The following is a 17,458-nucleotide window of genomic DNA, read 5'->3' as shown; positions in this document are numbered from 1 at the left end:
TGCTCGTTCAGGTAATGTCCGTCTCTCTGAGTAACCCAGTTCAAGGATTATAATTATGATATTTGCAACAGGAAATTTTTAGCGCATTCCAGAAAACTTTACGATCATCACCCCACATAACACCGTGCTATCAGCATTCCACTTACAGTTAATGCTGTCTCACTTTTTGCCTGGCAACATATGACGTCGCGTACAGAACCTCACGAATGAACAAGATTTAAAGATCACATGAAGAATAGGAATGCAAATTTACTCTGCATGTAAGAATTGGTGAGCTAGCAGGATTCCATATCCTATGCGCTCAGATTCTATTGTCAATTATAAATCAGAGACTTCGACAACAAGACCGCATTTTGTTCCACGATGCTCAGCGGTTGTCGAATTGATCTTCAAGCGGGAGCGTGGAAAACGAAATAGACTGCAGTTATTTTTGCCAGGCAACACAAAGACTAAGCTCGACTATATATTCAGTTTCTAGCTAACCTGGCGTCCTTACAGCTTGACCGAGCGTGTGCCCGTATCTTCTAGACGTGCCCCGTAAAATGATTTCACTTGTGAAAAAGGAAGCCTAGAAAGCGTTGAATAAAGATGCAAATCACGGTAGTCCTTGCATATTAGCGTTTACTACAAGGGCCGTGCTCTTATTTGCGTACGAAAGACGCCAAGGTCGACTGAATTGCTGTTATGCTACACCGGGCAAAATTTGTAAAACTTCTTCTTGCTGGAATTTCTGCAGAAAGGTTCAACCATACCTGCAGTTTGGGCGACACGAAAAATCAGGGGCTCTAAACAACACCGAAACCAGGACACAATGTCTCCACACAGGCGGCACAAAGAAAAGAACGACTTGAAGTGCTGCGTAGTCGCTGCATAAAATTACTGTGACGAGTTAGGTGGTTGCAGTGCAGAGGGCGCTAACAAGCCGCACCGCTCGGCTCCGATGTGCGCAGGTGGCCTCTGGTGGCAGTTGGCTTCCATCTGTCGAAACTGGATAGCGATACTTCGTTAACGCTTGCCAAATTCATGTATTCTTATGCATATTATTTTTTATTCGGTAGTAAATCACCCAAGACTTAGCAATTCTAAGTTTGTAAGAACCTAATTGAATTATTCCCTTTCCTTTACTACTTCGTTTTTAAGTTCTTGGTCGTTTCCGTTACTGCGCAAGAAGGTGACAGTTACCCCGCCGTTATCCTTTCGATTTCAGCTACATTGATTGTGTCACCCTACACTCTAAAGAAAAAAGGACTAAAAGGGGTAGGGAGGTTAGTCCTTTTGGGGACTAACTGATTTGCCACAACCATTAGTCCTTTTGGGGACGAACTGACCTGGGATGAACTGTTACTCCCCATGCGCTTACTTCTTCGGGGACTAACAGTTGCCCCTGCACGATGGTCCTCAAGGGAGTAACTGTAATTCGTTCCGATGCTCTGCAAAGGTGGAATTAATTAAATTAGGCATTTATACCCTAATAAAAAAATTAATGAGCTGAAAAAAAAAACGCGCTTGAGAGCAGCATTCGAACTCACGTCCTCTCGGTCACAAGTCAGGTACGCTAACCACTTCACTACGCCGCTTGCTTGACAAGAGGGGATATTTAGACAAAGTTAAGCATAGGAACGCAAGTGCGGCAATATAAAAGTGACTCCGTATTTTGTGCAAGCTATGCAGTGAGAGTCTAACGTTGAGTGTACTTGCAACCATAAGCGACTGCGAAAAGAAATCAGCCCGAGTATTTTTAGGATGATTAAAACTGAGGCACTACGCCATGTATACGTTTAGCGAGCTCAAACGGGGCACCGAGGACGACAGAGAAGGGCAATTTCTCTGTCGCTTAGCGAGTGCCGTTTGAGCTACACATCGCTTCAGTTCGCAACCTCCTAGGAACGGAAGGAACTTAGGTACTGTTGACCAAGAAAATCTAGCCGTCTATCAATTACTTGCGCGTTTAATGTGTATCGCTCACGTATGGGGTGCGCACGAAGGGCATGCTTCTTCACATTCCAGTTTTAAGTTTCACGTAATTTTGTCACGAAGAGGCAGGGTGCTGCTTTGCATGTAGTTCAATAGACAACGCACGAACTTCGAACCATTCACGATTTATAGACAATACCGTTTTCGCCGCATCGCTCCATGACACGGACGAAAACAGAGAAGTGCCTGGGGAGTAACTGTTGCCGTTCGTCCTCCCATTGCTCTCTTTCCGAGCAGGGACTAAACACTTACTCTCCGAAATTTGCACACGGCACGCACATTCATGCAGTTAGTCCTTTGAGGGACGAAAGCGCCCTTTTTAGGACTAACGGCGCAGTTACTCCCGTTTTCCCCGGGATTTTTCTTAGAGTGTATGGTCGGCCTCCGAAGGAACCTGTCCTGGCATGATGCACTCATCTATACGTCCGGACGCAAATTCACCGACGAGCACTCACGACGCAGTGATGCACTGTGAGTGACGAGCAGGGGCATGTCAGCCCTTCTTGATGCTCTGCAATCTCAAAAACATGGCGCACGACTGACTTGCGCTCGGCCTTGTAAGAAGTTACTGTCGTTAAACGAAACCATGCGAATCATCTCTAGTATTCGCTCGTTTCCGAAGAAGTAGCGTATTATCCTCTCGTATACCTTGTGTTTTTGTCTTTTTTCCTGATTGTTGCAAAATAACGATACTCTGAGAACCATGCGCGAGCCTTTCATGCACGCTACGCGATGATTAACTTCGACCGTGGAGCGTACCGCTGGAAAGGAATGATTGTGCCAGCAATGTAGCGGTTCAGCGTTCGCGACACCAGACCACGTCGTGTCTTCTGCCCTTTGCTTAGTCCAGATGAAAGGATCCTATGAAAACAATTGTCATTGTTCTAGCAGAATGAAAGAACGTGCTACGTTGATGAAGCGACGCCAGCGTCGTGAAGATTATTGGCTGACAACGCTTATTGTCAAGGAGATCACGAGCACTGGTCGTTCATTATAAAACATAAGAACTAACTTCACAGACTGTAGCGCCAGCATTCTGTTCAGGCATCATTCGATGACCAGAACAGGATATTACTACCTTTCTCGTCACCTGACTTCGCTTTTCGTAACGCATTCAAGAAAAACTCTTCCTTAATGAGTTACCATAATTTTTGCGTATTGGGTATATTTCAAATGTCTTGCGTTGGCCGACCACGGAGGTAGTGCAGCCGAAAAATGGTGAAGCACTGACTGCGATCGCAAGGTTTAGCTTAGCACTTGTACTTTTTTTTCTACAAGGCTATATAAAAATTGCGCACCCAATTACACCCTTCTCATTTATTTTTGGTAGACCAGAGAAGTGCTAGCAAAAACGCTCTGTCGGCCGCTATTGAGATAAACCTAACGATCTCAACAGGCGCTGCTGAACTCCTAACAGTATGAAAACGATCATGATCCGTTACCTCTGGCCGGTTCGCACTGCGCATGCATTTGATCTCGTCGATAACACAGGTGGTTACCAGTCGATAACACAGGTGGTTACCAAGACGCGGTGGTACGGGTATCGAAAGCCACGTGCTCGCACGTTCTGTTAACACATCAGGGGCCCTATAAAGCAAAGCAATTTCACTCTGGTTTTACTCAAATCTACTGAGGTCATATGTGTGCAACCACCAATGCAACCATCGGGCGGTGACCCGCAACATTGTTTCAACATGAATGAAACGGTCTCCTTGTTCAGAGGTTGTCATTTTTATTCGCTTTCAAAGCGGACAACACTGCCTGCACTTACAGATTGTTCCTATTTAATTGGATGACTAGTGGAAGGAATCGCCGCGTAAAGGAGAGAGTTTCGATGGGGCCGAGCTAGCGCACTGGGAGTAGCTAACCGGATCAAGGGAGTGGCACTGGCGTCGGCGATTGTTCCGCTTCCCGTTAGTTAGCTTGCGGTGGCTGGTCGAAAATCGCATCTTCGTGCAACGGGGAGTTAATAATGTCCGTAAAATGGATTCTCAGCAAATAAGGGTTGGCAAAGTTTTGTTTGTATACGTGCCGAAAAGGCTCCATAGCGTAATACTGTTACGCAAAAGTTTCATTATGCGCAATGAAAGTCATTCTTACCGGCAGCTTCGAGTAGACAGTGCTAGAGGAATCCACGGGCTGCCATCTTCCATTTATTTCGGAGTGGCTCAGACTGCAGCTATACAAAAGAAGTAAAAGAAATGGATGGATGGATGGACGGATGGATGCAAAACTTTAATGAAGGTCCTGAGGTACGCGACTGAGTGCGCTGCGGGCCGCTCCCACGCTGGGACAGTCAGGCCATGCCCGACCGCCGCATCGTGGGCCCTCTGGACAGCCCATTTTTGCGCCCCGGCATCGGGGCTCTTGATAGCGGCGAGCCACTTGTCCTCATTGATTTGTTATGTGCCTCGTAACGAGGGCAAACGCCAGAGCATATGGTCTAGGCTAGCGATGTCATTGCAGTGCCTGCAAGAACTAGTGGCATAGGTGTCGGGATAAAGCTTCTGGAATAAATCCGGGCTGGGATACTAGCCTGTTTGCAATAATCTGAGGGTCAATGCCTGCGCTCTATTTAACTTCTTGTGTGGAAGGGGAAAGTCTCTCCTGCCGAGATAAAAGTGCTGCGCAATTTCATTTTATGTGGTCGGTTGATCTCTGTTCTCCACCACTGCGGGCCGGCGTTGGAGTTCTCCATGGTCGCGGAAAGCGAGACCGCCTTGGAGTGGGCCAGCTCATTGAGGTTTGTGGGGCCTCCCATGATGGATCCCATGTGAGCGGGGAACCACGTGAGAGGGTGGGTGGCGATGGTTTTGCCGTCGAAGATGCGACAGGCTTCCTTACACACAGCGCCAACGCTGAAGGCACGGATGGCTGCCCTGGAGTCGCTGAAGATATTGGCATGTTTGTAGTCCAGGAGGGCCAAGGGAATGGCCACTTGCTCGGCCGCACGCGACGACGTGCTTCGTACGTAAGCGGCGTTAACGGTCGAACCCCTGTGGTTGATCCACACTACCATGGAATTGTTGCTGTTGTCATACTGGGCCGCGTCAACGAAAGAGCTGCCGCCAGGGAGTTCAGTCGCGCGGCGTAGGAGCGCCACCACCCTGGCCTTCCTTCTTTCTACGTTGCGCTGGGGATGCATATTGCGCGGGGCGGGCGATATGATGATGCTATCTTTTTGCTCTTTCAGAAGGCCCTGATAGGCGTCTTCGACAGTTCCCGGGGGGATGCCCATCTCTGTTAGGGAGTCGGCTGCCTGCCCTGATGCCGGAGAGCCTGAGAATCTGTGCACTTTCTTGTGCTTCTGCAATTTCTTCCAGGGTATTATAAATACCCAATTGCAGAAGTCGGTCAGTGCGTGTGTAGTTTGGTAGTCCTAGCGCGCTCTTGATCCCCCTCCTTATTCCGGCATTTAGCTTGTCTCACTCGGCCCTCTTGCAGATGTGCATGGCCGCTACGTACGTGAAATGGCATAACAAGAAAGCGTGGAGTAGCCTTATCAGGTTCTCTTCACTCAGGCCTCTCCTTCTGTTAGATACCCGCCTGATTAGACCGATTGACGCCATCCGTATTCTTTGCTAGTTTGTGAATGGTGATGCTATTCGGGCTCGCCCCTTCGAGTGTCATTCCCAAGATTCGAATGGACGCACTTTGGGAATGGCATCTCCGCACTTGGTTTAGAGATTAATGTCAATTTCAGTGGGGGGTTTCCAGTTCTGTGGTTGGCGGCCCTTTCTAGTTTGGCGGGCTGTAGGAAGGAGATTCGATTTCTTTAGGGAGCACCGGAGTCCCGTGTCGGTTAGAAAGCGCTCTGTAGTGTCGACAGCTTCCTGTAGAGCGGCTTCGACTTGTCCGTCACTGCCACCCGCGCACCAGACAGTGATGTCGCCTGCGTAGATCGTGTGACCGATGCCCTGGACCTTGCCTAGGTACCTTGAGAGGTCGACCATTGCGATGTTAAAGAGGAGCGGTGAGATGACTGACCCCTGAGGGGTGCCTCTTCTGCTCAGCTCCATTTTCTCCGATTCCAAATCTCCATCCTTGAGGATGGCACACCGTTTGCTCAAGAATGATTTGACAAAGGCATGAAAGGACGAAATGTTTTAGTTTTTTTTTGGCCTACTAATGCATCTTTAGTACGTAACTTTGTCATGGTGAGTTATCGTGGTTTAATGATGTGACGTGACGGACAGGTTAAATGGGCGCATCCAGGAATATTTTCACCAACAGCGGGGAACAAATGGTGAAAAAGGCGTAGAATTGGAAATAATTTTTACCAGCCTAATCATATATAATCAGCGTGTACACGTCTTATTATATGGGGAGTTTTCGCTGTCTACGCGACGTTGCTTGATGGACAGATTATAAGTCGGCGCGGCCGACGATGGGGGATGCACCCAGCGGACGATTTCTCGGGCAGCGTCGTGGTTCGTTCCCGGCAATGCCCGAATGGCGCGGGGCACAGATTAACTAAACGCGGCGGCGAAGGGATGGGGGTGTGCTTGAGAGTATGCGGTTTGCTTGCGGTGAGATCAGGCCTCTGGCGAGGTTGCGGATAGCTGTCTTGAAGTCGCCAATGATGCAAGAGGCCGTAGTCATTGCGCAGGCTAAAGCGATGGAAGGTTCCTCTGCTTCTTCGGATTGTATGCTGAGTATGGAGCCGAGGGTGGTAGTGGTATGGTTGGGCCCCGTGACCACCGCTAGGGCCTAGGCCGATATTTGAGGGTGCTCCGCTGCGTCTGCGTAAGCCACATCTGTGGCCTCTCGTAATCCTTCTGAAGCTGTTTGGCGCGGTTGGCGCGCCATTCTGCATTGTAGGCAGGCTGCATATTGCGTGGGATAGAAGGAATGAGGAATTTGTCTAGGAGATCTGGGGGCATGGAGACCTTGGCTCTTGTTTGCGTAAGGTATATATTGTATGTTCACGGTGTGGAGGATATGCCGCTCGTGAGAGCCGCTCATAGTGTGCAATGAGCTGTGCCTCAATTAACTCATCAGTGGGGCTATGTAAGCCCAATTCTGTCAGCTTCTGATTCACCGTCGATTGAGGGACATGCTGGGCCTGAGAACCGCGATGCGGTGAGCTCTCGTTCTTAGATAATCCAAGGAGCCTTCGAATGCTTTCGCGGTGCACTACATAAACGAACACTTAAATCAAAGGCTCGGAACACATTAGCGTGGTTCATGTGTATCACCACTCTCAGTTCAGGGGATTCGGCAGCACCCTCACATAGGCGGCGTGCACCAAATTCTACTCTCACTACCGTTTTGGAAACGTGACAGACATGCAGCAATGTTCTGGCCACGTAGCTGCTGCAACTACCATTGTTGAAACGACGTCTACTAAGACAGTAAACCCTAGCTGGGGCAGTTTTCGGTGTGCTCACATGGCACCCCTCGCACTACTGCCACGTCTGGTGAGAGATGTTGCGCAAACGTGTTTCTGCTTGCAGCCTCGGCTCGCACTTTCGCCCAGCATACGTTCGGCTCAGGCAGGCTTTATCTGGCTCTGATCTCGAGCTGGGTGCACATCGCTGAAATCCGGGCCCGAGGGCAGTAGGAACCAGTCGAATCTACTGTGTACCCAATAATAAAACCAATGTTAAGTACGAGTCAGTGCGCGTAATTAATGAAAGTGGTGTTGGCAAAGCCCTTGACTTCTTATTAGGGTGAGCGGAGACGCCTACGATGAGATTTCTAAAGACCACTAGCTGCAGTGGCGCATGCAAAGGCTTCTGACATCGAGTGGTCATCACGTCACGAAGTCAGGTGTCCTACTTGGCACGGCCACGTTTAGGCGGAACCGACAATTGGAGGCATGTCGAATCGTACAGCTGGTCGAAATTCATCTCGAGCGCGTGCGCGGTTGGCGATGTGAAGTACTCGTAAACTGTATTAAGAAATAATCATGTTTGTGAATACTGATCGTTTCATTTCAATGGTCTATGCTAAATATTCATAGTCACTATTCACAGTCTATTCATAGCCTATTCAATATTCGTATTCAGTGACTGTTTGATGATCGCCATCACATCTGTCCTATTCGATGCTGTGTCCGAATGGAATAGGACAATATTCCACTTGTTATGTGACAGTTCCACATATTTGCGCCCGCCTGATTCCCAACCGAATTAAACATAATGACCGAAGCGGTTGTTTCCTCGTCTTTGCGTGCACCGCTGTAAGACAGAAACGCAGGATGATAAGGTGCCGCGATGACGGCGTAACGTCAAGGACTGACGGTCCTACGGGCAGACGGACACAGCATCGGGTGTCGGTAATGCACGCCAATGCGGAGCCAGAGAGAAAGCTTATCAAACAGTTCGCACGCGCCATATAATGGCGACAACCTATTTGATATGCCGAGACGACGTTCGTCCACAGCATGCCACGCTTTTACAACTCAAAATGAGACAATTAATGGTACATGTACTCGTACATAGAGGCCCCATTGACCATTTCCTTTGCGTCATTGTCGTCTGCTTTGTATAAGTATTTCGCCTGAGCCTTCTGCTTGTAGATTCCCTGCACTGTTTCGCCCGATGGTGTAGCTCGTATACCAGACCAAACACAATATAGTCATTACGCCGAAAGAAACTTTTTTTTTGCTTTTCTTTCCTTTTCAGCCATACGCATTCGGGCGCCAATGACAGTGTGCGTACAGCGAGATGACTTCATTTTCCAGAAAAGGAAAGCAAGGAAACGAAAGGAAACCATACGCTTAAATTGTGGACTATAAAACAAGTCCAAGACATCGAGTAGCATAAAGGACATTGCTTTATTGTACTCAACTTCTTCTTTTGTGGGGGGGGGGGGGGGGATCACAGAAAATTGTTCAGATATGGCCGAAAAAAACGAGGCAAAGAAAAACAAATTATATCTCAGTATTTAACGATTGTACTGACATGACTTGCCAACACCTTTTCATACAATAAGCAGCACTTTCTTATTGTTTATATATTGTATCGTAATAAAAAAAATGACTATGCAGCACGAAGTATATATACAAACGTAACAGTCGCCACGAGCAGAAAATAACGTCCTCTCCAAACCTCCAAGTAACAGATGAAACGCCATTACAACAGTGTTTTTCTTCTTGATCAGCGCTAGACGATTATTCGGCTTCTAAACTTTACAGCTAAAACTTTTCTAACAGCAAATTTTAGGTTCGAAATACGTTGCTTTTTTTAGGTATCGGCATGGTTATCAAAGCAAATTTGAAAGTGCGAAATAAATTAATTAACAGTGAATGCGAATATGTTGTATGTTTCTTTGTTTTACGAAAGAAACCGTCGCTCAGTATTCTCTCCATACATATGTTTGCATGTTTCGTTAGCGTCGTGCAAATAGCCTAGCAGCTACAAAATGGCTGCTGAATTGTCTATGTCTTTCCTTTCGGCGTCTGTAAGCCTGCGACGCGTTCCTCGGATATGTTGACGCTCAACCATGCCTTTCTGGAAAGATGGCGCGCCAATCGAATGCAGCGTGATGCACTTCACATCTTTCGTTTTCTAATCGCTAGAGATAAGCCAGAATTGACACCTAAATTGAATGGTTAACACCGCTCGTATACTGCTCTACCGCAAGTGACGCGGCAAAGAAGGTTAGTTTAAACTTTACTCACTATTAAAATGTTATACGTTCGGCGTGGCGCTAACGTTTTGATACTGCGGCAGTAATCCTTATTTCCCAACACACCACTCACTGAAAGTGTTCAGTTTGCAACGACCGTTATCAGAGCACTGCACGTCAGCTTATTTTATGAACGCCTCGTACAATGTAGTCGGGTTACTTCATCCTACTACGTCGAAGTGCACCAGCATCAAAACGTGTGGCTTCATTTCGAATGGCGTGCGGAAACGCATAATCCGCACACCCCTTGTGAGGTTAAAAAAAATAAGCGTAAAGGAAAAGATGTTCAATGAATAATCAAATTATGAGAAGACAGCAAAGTGTAATTACCGATGACGGGATTCCGGAACTCATCTGGACGTGGCAGCACAAGCCGCAAACGAGTAGGCTGACTGCTGAAGCGGTCAAACTTTTCTCTATAAACATGGAGAAGAATCTTTTGCGGGTGCCTTAACCCTGGCCTTGTCGTTTCCGTGAAAACGGGCCATTGGTCCTAAATTTTGTGTTTTAGACAGGTGTGACCTATCTCGTAGAATAATGGGTGCGCTAAATCACGTGTCGTGTGCTAAATAACCGTATTCACTACATCATTTTCGATGAGCAGAGCGGCAATTGATCCAAAAGAATCCCATCCGGCTCCGGAAATCAGCGGTTTGCGTCATTATCGGTAGTAATATATTCTGTCGCATAAATTTAGGCACAATCGCGAGCCTATGCACAGGTACATGGAGCTGGTAGACATGTGTCATAAACTTAGAGGGAGCACCAAGCCGTGCATGCCACTTGTTTGCTCAGATTGCTTGTTGCCATGTCAGATGCGAGATACCTCTACGGAGGTAGTCGAGCTTGCGCTGAAGGAAATAGTTATTGATAAACATTTTGCTCTCAGGGCATCTGCGCTATGCTTTCATGTATTTTGTCATTTATCTTAGTGGAGACTATATCTCCTATCCTGTGACGTAGGTTTAGTCGCTTACACAAATGTAAAGACTCATGTTTTCGCATCGCACGCCGATGCTTATAAATAGGTGGTGCAGGGCTACTCCATTACTGATCAAAGCTTGAGAATAGCACAAGAAAGACGTGGACAAACGGGATAGGGCCGGGCTAACTATGTGCATATCTTTTTTTTTAATTTTTTCTATACCTCCACAAGAAGCTGAAATCCTGCTTCTGTAGATGCCTGAATCCGCCTTTTGCGACGCCGAACTGCGCATGCGCAGTGCCCTAGCGGCTGAGGAGCGAAGCGATTTGGCAGGCGCTAGAGCAGACGGCGGACGGCCGGGGCAGGCCAGGCAGGCGCTGCAATTCTCAGCTGCGCTATTCTCGCTGCCGCGCGCACGGCACGCCTTCCTAACATATTGACATCGAAATTTGGCGCGATGCCAATGTCGTGTGTCGCGTACGGCTGCAGTTCACGTGACAGTCCCAGCAGGACAGTGCGGTTTTTCCGATTTCCGTCGGTAAAACGAGATCGACAGCGCCGTGAAGCCTGGATTAGGGCTGTGAAGCGGCAAGATGCGCAAGGGCGTCCATGGCAGCCGTCAGCAGCATCTCGACTCTGCGGGAAGCACTTTGTGACAGGTATGCATCCACATACGTAGTTCTCTGTTTTTGTCGTTACTGACTCATACGAATAATCTCGAGAAAGACGCAAATGTGTTTGAGCTAGCGAAACAAACGTTCTCTTGCTCGCGCGAGCCGGCCGAGTGAAACGCGGTGCTTTATTTTTTTTTAATTCTTTTTTGTCGTCATCTCTGTGCGGCCGCCGCGTTGTGCTTTACTTTGTTTTTTTGCTGTCATCTCTGTGCGGCCGCCGCTAGAACGCCGTCTTTAGCAACTTTACACCGTGCACACTTTTATTACTTCATAAGCGTTCAGCGAGTGCTCGTGATGTCGGCGTAGTTATCCGTTGGAGCCAAGCGCGCCTGCACTGCCGGGCAGATTTGGAAACGGCGTGCACTGTTTAAGTAGCTGATGGTGCTAGTTAGCAATCGCTGCTATTTGTCGTTTCATCATTCTTGTCGACACCGAGTATAGTAATATTTCTTGAAGAAAGCTTATGTTCGTTTAGCGAATAGCGATGTAGTACGGTTTGTACTATGGCTCATTTTCCCGTGCTGCGCTTTCTGGAGTCGAGTGGCGCGTCTTATTGTGTAACGGACACATTCCAGGGGCACCTTCACTGTCACCCAGACATCCGGACTTCATACCGACGCTGTTCGTGTATACAGACCAGTTCAGAAAGAAGGACGCGGTCGACCGCCATGTTCGTACCGCGGCGCGTTCCAAGAGGAAAACAGGCGCTCCACCAACAGCAGGTATCACCGGTTCTGGGCATACTGGCCATTTTCTGGCATTTTTGTAGGTGTACATAAACTTTATGTGGGTAAAACACGTATGCAAACTGACATTCTGTTGGCCTCCCCATTGCCTGTGTATGTACGCCAAGCACTATGGCACACTATAAATGAATATATGCAGTGGTGAAACGTGATATTTGCCCTAAGAACTACACTTCATGCCCTATCCGAGTCATGCGTTTTTGTGTGTACTCATACTATTTTATTACACACTTTACGTCACAGGTACAGAGGTTTCAGGTCAAGGAGGAACTTGTAAAGGTCGCAGTGATGGGGAACCAGACATGTCCTGTGTTCAGGGTGAGCAGTGGCTTTTGAACTAATGGCAAGCACACTGTCACATTATGCAGCTGGAAATGTTTTCTGAGGCTCACCTTATGTCGCTCATTGCGAGTCTTGCACGTTTGCGACATATGAATTATCCATAATTTGCTTTCAGGTGACCAGGTCATTAGAGTAGTGCACTCCGCACAAAGTGTGAATGCTCAGAGTAAATGTCAGTGTTCAATGAATTGTGTCTAAAGCAATAGCGTCACTTTATTGCATTTGTTGATGCAAATGCAGGTGCAGACTCTTCATTCGACGAGGAAGGAGCAGCTGATGCACTCTTGCTGCTTGCAACATCCCCAATGCTCACTGAGCCACAGGAGGTCCTAGAGCCAACGCCCTTAAGCAGAGAGGAGAACACTGACCACCTATTAACTGAAAATGTGGCATTACAACGGAAAGTCAGGGATCTAGAACTGCAATGCAGAAAGCTAAAACGCTGCACGTTTTCTGTGGATACTATTCACAAATCGTCTTTTAAGTTTTATACAGGACTGCAAAGTAAGGAACAGTTTGAAGCACTCTTTAAGCACATTGAAAAAAATGCAGAACGCATGGTTTATTGGGATGGAGGAAAAACACAAGCAAAGGAAAGACAGCTCTCCAAGCGCGAAGAACTTTTCATGGTGCTGTATAGGCTCAGGACTGGTGTTTGTGCCAAGGAAGTGGCTCGAATCTTTGGAATTTCTCAGTCATGCCTTAGTCGCATCTTTTGTACATGGGTAATTTTTCTCGATAAAGAGCTCTCAGCATTGACAAGGTTTCCCACATTAGCAGAGATCAAAAGGCACATGCCAATGGCATTCAGTGACTTCTCAAACACTAGAGTCATCCTTGATTGCACAGAGGTGAGAATCCAAAGACCTTCAAAACTACAGGCACAGAGGCATACTTTCTCCTCGTACAAGCATTATAACACGTTCAAAGCACTTGTTGGGGTAACACCAGATGGCTACGTTTCATTTGTGCCAGATTTGTGGGGTGGGCATGTTAGTGATAGCGAAGTTGTCGAAAAATCGGGCCTACTGGGTTTATTAGATGCAGGGGACGGTGTGATGGTCGACAAAGGCTTTAGGTTGGAGGGCGTTTTTCCACCATCTATTCAAATCCACATGCCACCATTTAAAATGGGGAACCAATTGTCAGCTAGTGACGTGATTGCCACCCGAAAAATAGCTGGTGCTAGGATCCATGTTGAGCGAGTCATAAGACGTATCAAAGAATTTCATTTTTTAGACAAACCACTGCCAATCAACATGCTCGACATTATTGACAGCATTTTTAGGACTTGCGCCTTTTTGTGCAATTTTCTACAGCCAATCATTTCAATCAATAATGAGAACAAGTAGCCAGCTCGCACATCTCTACTTCAAGTGAGCCTCCTTTACCATGCTTATGACCAGAAGAGACCAGACTGTGTAACAACAGTGTACTCTCATACTATATCACGTGTACTTACGACGACGCTGTCTACTGTGCTACCTTCTGAGGAAATTTGTATTTTCCATCTCTGAATAAATGATACTGCTTTTTCAGTTATCTTCCATGTACACTGCACATTTATTTTGTTATGTCTATAGACGTAACGGCTATAGTTATCACCAATGCTACACAATTTGCTTAGGCCATGCTATTTCTTTTCATTTTGCCATAGAAAACAAAATACTTCGAAACAGTTTAGCCGAGCTACGAGCCGAGTTTGAAGCTTTTAAGCGCACGGCAAACAACAGCACATCACAGCAACCCATACAAATTGCGGACCACACTTCCAAATCACCACCACATACATCACACAAATTGCGGACCACACTTCCAAATCACCACCACAAACATCACTGCAACAAAGTACCGCCTCCAGCACTCATTCGTTAACGCTGCAACAGTTAGCACAAAACATGCAACTAATGTTCGCAGAGCTACACAAACTCAAACGAATGGTAGAAGATGTGCAAACAAAAGCCGCAGCCGTCCCCCGAAAGAGGGTCAGTCAAACTCCTGGAGCTCCTACCAGGACTCCGAAAGCTATAGAGCACACTGATAGCGACAGTAATATCCATGGATAATATGGCAAGCAACACAAAGAGCAGACACATTGAAATCTGGCAATGGAATTGCTGCACGCTACGCACTAAATTGGCTAATTTCACGCACTACATAGAATCGGCGCCAATCCCTCCCGACGTTATCTGTATTCAGGAAATAGGGAAACAAAAATGGCTGTGGCTTAGGTAAGGTTAAGCCCAGGATGCGAAGCATACTAGCCTTTATTTTAGTTGTTGAACCACTGTTTAGCCTGGTGAACTGCTGTTGCTTGGCTATATTTGGTTCGGCTAGACGAAGAAACAACTCATGCATTACTGCTTCGCCTTCAAGAGTGGAACGCGACAGCGTTCCAGTCGACCCGCCAAGGGGTGTAAGACAATGGGCTACAGGGCAGCGACTACGCGCCCCGCATTGGACGCGTTGAGCGTCGAGCAAAGCAGCGTTCGGCGCGGCAACGAAATGTGCGCCTGAGCAAGAGACGTACGCCTTAGAAACAGCTCGTTTCTAAGGCAACACCGCATTCACTAGAGGCGCTTTTGTACCGCTTTGAAGCATCGTACTCGTGGCTCAGTGGTAGCGTCTCCGTCCCACACTCCGGAGACCCTGGTTCGATTCCCACCCAGCCCGTCTTGCAAGAGTTGAGCCAAAGCCACTTCTCCTCTGTCGTGACGTCACGGTGTCACGTGGTTTCAAGGCGACACCGCCGCGCCTGAGGAGCTGGGTTGAGCTCTCGTAATATGCTTCGCATAAAATCAAAAACTCAAAGGCTACGAGCTTTATGCTCACCCTGAGTACCCTCAAGTAGCCACCTTTGCCAAGAAGGATGTCGCGATTAGCGTAAATTATTTTTTCCGGGAACCTATTCAGCACCAGATATGTGCACCAGCACCAGATCGCTAAATTATCGACCCATCTCTAACTAGTCTCCCTTGCAAAATCATGGAACACGTCATCTACTCCCTGATCATAAATCATTTGGACGCGAATCAATTTTTTCATTCGGCACAGCATGGGTTCCGCAAGGGTTTTTCTACCGAAACGCAACTAGCTCTATTTCTACACGACTTACATGTAAACCTTGACTCTAACCAACAAACTGACGCTATTTTTCTGGACTACGAAAAGGCCTTTGACAAAGTTTCTCACCGCCACTTACTACTAAAGCTTTCTTCTTTGAACTTACATAGTGACGTACTCAAATGGCTCGAAGCATTCCTGACTGATCGCTACCAATTCGTTTCTGTAAATGACAAATCATCCACTCTTCTCCCTGTAACTTCTGGAGTCCCTCAGGGATCAGTTCTCGGTCCTCTTATTTTTTTAAATTTATATTAACGATTTACCCCAACACGTGTCTTGTAAGATACGAATTTTCGCCGATGACTGCGTGATTTACCATCCAGTTTCTAATGCTACTGACGAAAACACCTTACAACAAAGTCTTAACAACGTGCAGTCTTGGAGTGAAAATTGGCTGATGACTCTTAATCCCAACAAATGTAAACATATGTCTTTTACCCGTCGCCGTAACCCTTTCCTGTCCTCTTATACTATAGTAAACGTTCCCTTAGAATCAGTAGAATCATTTAAGTACTTGGGCGTCACACTTTCTCGTGATCTCAGTTGGGGTACGCATATTTCCAACATACTTTCATCAGCTAACAGAACTTTTGGCTTCATGAGACGACACTTGCGTGGCGCCCCGCAGAATGTAAAACTACTAGCTTTCAAATCCCTTATCAGACCGAAAGTCGAATACGCATCACCCATCTGGAATCCATATCAAGTCTATCTAGTTAACGAGCTCGAGTCCTTTCAAAACCGCGTCGTCAGATACATCCTTTCCTCATACTCATACGACGTAAGTGTATCATCCTTAAAAGCAAAATCTGATTTACAGCCCCTTGCACGTCGTCGTGCTACTGCTAGCATTTGCCTCTTTCATAAGTTTTTTTACAGTACCTTATTTCACGAGCCATATATCACACCGCCAGCACGCATATCTCTACGAACTGGGCACCCATTACAAGTCTTACGCCCACTCTCCCACACAACTACATTTTCCTCGTCTTTTTTTTCCCGCACAGCATCAGATTGGAACGCCCTTCCCCACCACGTAGCTGCAATCACTTGCCCGACATCGTTTCTGGAAAATGTGTCCTTGTTGGCTAATCATTAACTTGCTTTCTCACGTGTTATTATTTCTGTTGTTTTGCACTTGCGAAAATGTAGCTTCCATGTACAATTTTTTCTGTATACCTGTGTTTATTTTTGTATATTCAACTGTACCCACCGCTTATGTAATACCCCTAGCAAAGGGGTCTTTAAGGAAATAAAACTGAACTGAACTGAACTGAACCAGATAATCACGATTTGGCCGCAGAAAAGGGGCAAACCTAAAACAATTATTGTCAACGTTTATAGTTCTCCCAGAGAACATCAGGCGGATTTTGGAAACGTGGTGGCCACCGCGGTGCGACTCGCTCAAGGTAGGGACAAATTAATATTGTTAGGCGACTTTAACGCGCTACGGACTTTTTCAGCTAACTCAACCGGATCTCCCAACGCGAATCGGGAACAGCGTGTCCCAGGACACTTCCCCCGACCTCACGTTCACCAACAACGAAAGTGAGACGCGATGGACGAACCTAGGTGAAAACCTAGGAAGTGATCACTATATCTTAAGTATATCGGTTAATGCAGCCAGGATTCGAAGAGCTATTGGCAAGGCAAGGCTATCCGACTGGACCAAATTTCGTGAAAAACAGAAAACAATCGGCAGCATAACAGACGTAGGAGAATGGGCCGAGCAGATCCGAGTTATTCACTCTAGGGTCACCAAAACAATTGAAACGACAACGGAGGCTCCAGCCGTGGATCGTCACCTGTTGCATCTCTGGGAAGCCCGGAGAGGCCTCACAAAAAGGTGGAAAAGGCAGAAGCTTAATCGTAAACTCAGGATACGGATAGCTCAGCTAGCGCAGGAAGCTAACGAATACGCACAAAAGCTAAGCGACAGCAATTGGTGTCAGTTCAGCGACTCGCTTCGGGGCACGTTGACTACAAAGAAAACATGGCGCATTCTTCGAAGTATGATTGACCCGGGAGGAACAAAA

General features: G+C 47.0%; 2 protein-coding genes across 8 annotated transcripts in view; one reads left to right on the top strand and one right to left on the bottom strand.

Moving 5' to 3' along the window:
* LOC135905361 (uncharacterized) overlaps positions 1-17,458 on the bottom strand; it is a 145,863-nt gene that overhangs the window by 62,337 nt on the left and 66,068 nt on the right. For 3 of the 6 annotated variants that reach the window (XM_070536114.1, XM_070536118.1, XM_070536119.1), the window contains exon 1: positions 753-911. The exons of the other annotated variants lie outside the window; for them this stretch is intronic. The gene's annotated coding sequence lies outside the window, so the exon portion shown is untranslated. Of the gene's footprint in view, positions 1-752; positions 912-17,458 lie in introns of those variants that run through there. 6 annotated transcript variants of the gene reach the window in all.
* On the top strand, positions 10,904-13,838 carry LOC139057602 (uncharacterized). 2 transcript variants are annotated; one of them, XM_070536113.1, is made up of 4 exons: positions 10,904-11,193; positions 11,784-11,930; positions 12,198-12,272; positions 12,537-13,838. In XM_070536113.1, the coding sequence occupies exons 1-4, from the start codon at positions 10,992-10,994 to the stop codon at positions 13,646-13,648; spliced, it is 1,536 nt and encodes a 511-aa protein (XP_070392214.1). In that variant the 5' UTR covers positions 10,904-10,991; the 3' UTR covers positions 13,649-13,838. The 2 variants fall into 2 exon arrangements, 1 of the variants encoding a protein (XP_070392214.1); XR_011512937.1 differs by lacking the exon at positions 12,198-12,272.

The sequence above is a fragment of the Dermacentor albipictus genome, chromosome 3 (genome assembly GCF_038994185.2).
Source record: "Dermacentor albipictus isolate Rhodes 1998 colony chromosome 3, USDA_Dalb.pri_finalv2, whole genome shotgun sequence".
Taxonomy (NCBI): Eukaryota; Metazoa; Arthropoda; class Arachnida; order Ixodida; family Ixodidae; genus Dermacentor; species Dermacentor albipictus.
Note: the sequence above shows the minus strand (reverse complement) of the source record. Positions and strands in the feature narration are given on the sequence as shown.

What these genes read in the sequence shown, in the direction of transcription:
- LOC139057602 (XM_070536113.1), top strand. Translation starts at nt 10,992, where the DNA reads ATGCCAATGTCGTGTGTCGCGTACGGCTGCAGTTCACGTGACAGTCCC. An exon ending in CGGGAAGCACTTTGTGACAG is followed by an intron (nt 11,194 to 11,783) that starts GTATGCATCCAC and finishes GACACATTCCAG; the next exon opens with GGGCACCTTCACTGTCACCC. An exon ending in AGACATGTCCTGTGTTCAGG is followed by an intron (nt 12,273 to 12,536) that starts GTGAGCAGTGGC and finishes ATGCAAATGCAG; the next exon opens with GTGCAGACTCTTCATTCGAC.